At 35.0% G+C, this 6,331-nt stretch overlaps 2 protein-coding genes across 2 annotated transcripts; both read right to left on the bottom strand.

Annotated features, from left to right (window-relative positions):
• Positions 1-1,032: 1,032 nt before the first annotated feature.
• LOC105315324 (zinc finger BED domain-containing protein 1-like) lies at positions 1,033-3,092 on the bottom strand. Its single transcript, XM_011409928.1, has 2 exons — positions 2,127-3,092; positions 1,033-1,932 (listed from the first exon to the last, which is right to left on the bottom strand). The coding sequence occupies exons 1-2, from the start codon at positions 3,090-3,092 to the stop codon at positions 1,033-1,035; spliced, it is 1,866 nt and encodes a 621-aa protein (XP_011408230.1).
• A 534-nt stretch (positions 3,093-3,626) lies between these two features.
• Positions 3,627-6,084, bottom strand: LOC109589780 (uncharacterized). The gene is made up of 8 exons (XM_020005797.1): positions 6,076-6,084; positions 5,985-6,026; positions 5,829-5,897; positions 5,733-5,780; positions 4,235-4,285; positions 4,047-4,191; positions 3,797-3,997; positions 3,627-3,754 (listed from the first exon to the last, which is right to left on the bottom strand). Exons 4-8 carry the CDS (start codon positions 5,745-5,747, stop codon positions 3,627-3,629), a joined length of 540 nt encoding a protein of 179 aa, XP_019861356.1. The 5' UTR covers positions 5,748-5,780; positions 5,829-5,897; positions 5,985-6,026; positions 6,076-6,084.
• Between the last annotated feature and the right edge of the window lie 247 nt (positions 6,085-6,331).

Genomic DNA, 6,331 nt, shown 5'->3' on the forward strand with positions numbered 1-6,331 from the left:
ATAGACAACAGTCACTCATAACAATGACTAATGCTTAATCAAATTAAAATTAGCAATCAGGAAAATTTTAAAATGAAGTATATACCTATTTATGTTTGGCAAAATGTGGCCCAACACCGTGCACTGTTACAGTAATGAAGTATTGTCTGCCCATTCTCATACTATTTAACTAGAAAGAGAACCTCGTTATCTCTGTGAAAGATTCGAACAATTCGTTCAGCTTCTGGACCTGGTTCTTCAATCTGTACGGTTGCATCTAATTCTTCGTCCTTCCCATTATTGGAAGAGAGGGAATGAGTGGAGCCGAAAGTACCTGAATCATCCTCCTCACTTGGATTTAAGTTTCACTCACTTGGCTCCACCACTAGGTGGTTGTGGTAGTGGTGGAAGAGAGTGATTGGTTTCACTTTGACAATAATAGCAGGAACATGTATATCAACCACTTGTGCTCTATTTTAAGTCAATTCTATAACCTGGCACCCTCTCTCCTAACTCAGTGAGCTCCTCTATCATCTGTTTTTCCTTTACTGGTTTATTTAATCATGGAACATTCTCTGGCATTCTACTCATTGGATTTTACATGGTGAAAAATCCTATGACATTATGGGATGGCAGGCTAAAGGCAATCTTTTAACCTCAGTTTTTCCCAATCTCCAATATACATAGGTGCTTTCAATGGCAGTAGAGGATAGAGCTCCAGGATCTGAAATGCAGACTGATGTCTGATGGCCCTGCAGTATAGAAGCAACTTGTATTAGTACTATTAAAGCACTATAAGAAAATTAAATCAAGATGTATGTTATGTACGAAGTAGGGCTGTGAGGTATTGAATGTAGTGATACCTCGGTACGGTAATGACAAAATACCCCGGTATTACTAAATATAGTGATTTATTTTAAATTAGTTAATAATTTTAATTAAAAGCTAATAATTTACTAAAAATCAAATAATTTACTAAAAATCTGATAATTTTAATAATTTAATCTCAATCTTTTAATTTTGAATGTAAGTGATGCATGCATGTAAGTGGTTTTAAAGGTCAAGATTTGCCGACAGAAAAACTAGCTGTTGCACCGTGTCTGGCTTCAATGAGGCTCTAAATGGTGTCACAATCCTGCCACTCCTACTGAAGAGTCGTTCAGAGGGGGTACTTGTGGCAGGAAAGCATAAGTATTTACGAGCAACACCTGACAGGAGAGGATATACAGTCTTGTGCTCCCTCCACCACTTCAGAGGATTCTTCTCAATATCTGATTTTGGTTGCCTTAGATAATTAGTAAGTTCAGCTTGAACTTTCTGTTCAGGGGATATATCTAAGCATAATGAATCAGCTATATCAGAATTATGCTCTTTAAACAGAGTTGCTAGTGTAACTTTCTTCTTTTTTGCAGGTGGTGGTAAGCTGTCTGTTGATGCTGATGGTGTTGAACTAGTAAGCTCACTTGGCTCAGTTGGCTGCTCAGTCTCCTCCTTAAATATCTTCACTGCTTCTTCACAAATGTTGCTCTTAACTTCTTTGAGATTTGAAACATGCTTTTCTTTGAAACGAGGATCAATCATGGAAGTTAGTTCCAAAATAGTAGTAACTTCTGGTTCAACATACCTATTTGATAGATCTGATAGTATGGCAGAACGTATTTCATTTGCCATGGGTTTATCATTAGGATTTGCTTTTAAAACTGAAGACTTAAGTAGACTCAGAATGGGCAGAATCGAAGAACCAGTGACATACTTTTCTCCAGACATTATATCTGTAAAATCAGCTAATGGTGATAGAGCTTCATTAATAGCACCCCAGACATCAATGTCCTGCCAAGAAGGAATAAGATGAGATGATTTTCTGTCAGAGCTCAAAACAAATGTGATGGCCTGTTGTTGCTCTAGAATCCTAGCTATCATTTTTTGTGTAGTACCCCACCTGGTTTTAACATCCTAGTACAAGAGAAAACAATAAATAAGATAAGCTACAGGTGTTTCATGTTAGTTAGTGTTAGTAATGACATAATGTAGTACTATATGTAGTGTATTGTTGTGAATGCATGGTTGCACGCATACCAATACTGGTATTGTACATGTACATTATCACTTACAGATATTAGAGAGTGTTGAGGAAGTTTAAAATTTACTTGAGCAAGGGTAAGATCTCGTCTTTTTTTCCAACTGCACGAAAAATGGCTGACTATCTTTTTGGCGACACCTATAGCTCTATCACATCTTCTGTCCTTGTCCAGTGCTTTTGTTATTCCTAAATGTAAGTTGTGGCCAAAGCATGATATTCTGGTCAACCCTAAGTTTCTGGCAGCAGAAACCATGTTAGCAGCGCTGTCAGTGGTTAAGCAGACTTGCTTGACAGCAGAAAGTTTCCATTCTTGAAGAGTGTCTTCCAAAGCATCACTTATCACTTCAGCTGTATGGTCATCAGGTAGAAAGCTAATGGAGAGAGCAATTGACTCGAGATCCCAGTCTTGCGTTATGTGATGTAGAGTATAGCTGATATAGGGAGTTAATCCAATGCTTGACCAAATATCAGTGGTAGCTGCAAAGTATTTCACACTACACAATCTTCTAGCAACCTTTTCTTTTGTAGATGAATACAGCTCAGGTATGATATTTCGTGTGAAATGAGATCTATTTGGTAGCTCATACCGACTATCAAGTGTCCTAATTAGTTCTTTAAATCCTTCTTTTTCAACTGTGTAAATTGGTAGACCATCTTTACAGAGGAATCGTGCAATGGCAGTATTCAAATCTTTGTACCGTTTACTTTGATGACCATACGGCTGACTTCTTAGTATAGAGTTGACTATTGGCTCTTGTCTTTCTGTCACAGCTACTTGCTTTCCTGATGAGCCCTGGCCCAATTGGTTATAAAGACTTTTATGATTGTTTTTTAAGTGAGCTCTCAAGTTAGACGTGTTGCCATTTCGAGCAACAACTGCGCGGTTGCAAGATTTACAGAACACTGTCCCGTCGTCAATAGCCATGCCTTCTGCGTCTTTTCTTAGACCGAAGAACTTCCACACCTCACTCTTTCCTCCAGGTTTTGGTAGATAGTGACAGTGTTCTTCGGAAAGCACAAAGAGATCATCCATGACACTCGTCGAGCGGTAGGTAAGGTAACACGTGGCACTACTAACGTACCGTATATACCGTTATTTACGGTATCTAATTTCGGTATTGACGGTATAACGTCGGTTTTAGTAGGTGATACTATATTCAAAACCGTTGAAACTTAAATATATACCTTCTATATCTAAAAGTAATACCGCGGTATATAGAAATACCGGTATACCTCACAGCCCTAACAGGATACACAAAACTTAATTGTACCTCATCAAGATCAAAGGACTGTTCCATTAAATCATCATCATAAGAATATTTAACTAAACGACATCTCTCAATAGGAATATGGGGAGCTAATTTCATTAACTGATTAAGGAATGAAGAGAATAGAAATGAAAAAATGAAAGAATAAATAAAAATTAACAAAAAATAATAAACCTCATAAGCTTTATCCAGTACTGTGAGTAGTAATTCATCTTTATGTACTTCAAGTATTGACTCCAAAAATTTTCCAGTAACAGGATGATTACAATACAATGTGAACTAATAGAAAACAGTACTAATCATTGTCTGATTTCACTTACTGAACAAATTTGATCCTTAAATTCATCATTCATACTATTATACTCAATCTCTTCATCACTAGTCACTTTATCTCCTGCAGGATCCTCAGTCTCTTTATCTTTCAAATCTATTAATAATTATATCACCAATCAAATGATGACACCAAAACCTTCAATATCTTTTATAATCTTCTCATTGTGTTCTCTTTCAGTCATTAGTTCAATATTCATTAATGTTATTCTTTCTCGTAATTTCTCTATAATTCTTTTATTATCTACTAATGGCTGATAGTCTGGTCTTGTCATTGCTTTAAGATGAAATTTGCAGTCATCAATTTCAAAAGACATTCCTCCTCTCACTTTGCTAGCAGCTTTAATTAATCATTATAACTAGTATATACTTAATAAAACTATTCTAACCTGAATCAGTATTACTAGAAACTGAAAGTGATCTCAAATAATCAACCTTCATTTTTGACAATTTGTCTGTCAGTTCTTTGTTTTTTTCTTTTATCTCATTAAATTGAGAACTAAATACAGTCAATTCTTCATAAAGTGGTTCTTCCTATTAATAATTATTATAATTAATACAAACTAGTGAGATATACCTCAACTTCTTTAATTGATTCAGTATCACTTTGAACAGACAATGATTCTTCCTAATAATTAAAATATTATCATACAGTACAGCTGAAAATATTACAGAAGTTAAATTTGTACAATTTTCAATTGGCAAGTTTTATAATCAATCCCAGTAATTCGCTGAGCATGCTCAGAATGAGACAAGATGGCAGGTTCTATATTTGCAGATGTTTACTGCAACTACCAATCAATCCACCAATTAATTCCAGCTACAAAGTACAGTATTACTGAAAATATCTGATAAGTCAACACAAAAAAAACTACTGTATACGTTCAAATTTTTGAGGGTTCAAAATTTTGTGTTTTCAATGAAATTTGCCCAAAATTTAATATTCATGTGAGCTAATTTTCATGTTCTGGCCATAGTCTACATACAATAGAATGGCATTAGAGGTGGTTTAAATTTTGTGGATTTAAGTTGAGCATGAAAATGACGAAATTTAATACACCTCAAAAATTAAGACGCGTACGGTAATGAAACATCAACACATACAAGTAGCAAGGCAAAATGACTAAAGGCTGGTTTACATAATGATGCATGGTCTTGCATTGCGACCGGAAGTGCTATATAAACAAATGGCAGGGTGCATCAGTACGTCAGGATAGATTGCGAGTCTATTCTGACGTTTTGACATGGGTGTCCATTTGTTTCTACAGCACCTCCGGTCACAATGCAAGTAAACAAAACGCAATCCATTTTTATGTAAACCAGCCTTTACAGACCTCATGCACTCACAAATACAGATACATGTAGCATATGCAAGCTAGGCCATATGTAAAATATGTGGTAAAGATGGAATTGTTAGTAAAATAATTATATGCAATGAAATATTTAAGATTACAAGTACTGACAAAAGTTTCGTATATGTACTTTATAATTATTGATAGTGCAATACCATATAGGGGCTATATTTCACAGGAAATCAATTTTGCTAATTTCACTTTTTCAATAAATTCCACAAAAGAGGTGTGGCAGGCTAAAAAATGGCCGCAGATGGTAAGATTTGCAAAAATTTATACCAACAAATTGGAAAATCTGAAAAAATTCATGAAATTTTACACCAACAAAATAAAACCCTTATATACATAGACGTAGCCACAAGTGGGCCATACAGGGCCATTGCCTAAAATTTCAAGAATGGGTGTGACTACCATTATTAATTAAAATTTAATAATTGCACTAACATGTTGAATTAGAGTATTCTTTACTGCATCACCAGCAGGAGCAAATCAGACTTGTACACAGTCAGAGACCATACTCACCATACACTCACGGAATAGTTAGATGATTTTTAGAAGATTTTTTTACGCATTTTTGTCCTAATAACTAATTAAAATGTAAGACCACACCTACTATGAATAATTAATTAGATGGCCAAAATTTTCTAGCACGCTTTGCACGCCAATTGGCCCACCCCCGTCTACAATCCTGGCTATGCCTATGCCTATACGGTAATAGCTAACCTCCAGTACTTTCATCACTGATAGTTCTTGTTTTAATTTAATTGTTTCCTATTATAAGTACAAGATATCCAACCATCTGGTACATGAATGGCATACCTTCTCTTTGCTACTGATAGCATCTCTTAGTTCATATTCAGCTACTTCAAGTATAATATAAGAAATAACCTAAATATACATGCATGAAAAATTTAGTGTAAAAATAATGTCTTAAATTGCATGGGAATAATTTATGATTTTAAAATGTACACTGACATCTGTATGTTGTAATGAATCTTGATCCTTTTCTTTTAGTTCCTGTACAATGTAGTCAACTATTAATGCACAAATGTAAATGTACATGTACCTTTTGTCTAACATCTTGTCTCCTCCATAATGTTAAGTTACCAATAGTCAGTTTCTTTAATCCTTGTCCCATTAGTATATGAATATTCTCTATCATCCTCAATACAGTAAACCCAACATCAGAGAAAGGAAAGGAGCAAGTGACACATATTGAAGTGGAGGTTTCAATATACTTAATGATCAGTAGTTTACCAGATACTTTTGATAGTATATCCTTAATATCCTTCAGTACATGTTCCTCAGGCTTCCAGTCAAAA

This window comes from Amphimedon queenslandica, unplaced genomic scaffold (genome assembly GCF_000090795.2).
Source record: "Amphimedon queenslandica unplaced genomic scaffold, v1.1 AMPQUscaffold_10895, whole genome shotgun sequence".
Classification (NCBI taxonomy): Eukaryota; Metazoa; Porifera; class Demospongiae; order Haplosclerida; family Niphatidae; genus Amphimedon; species Amphimedon queenslandica.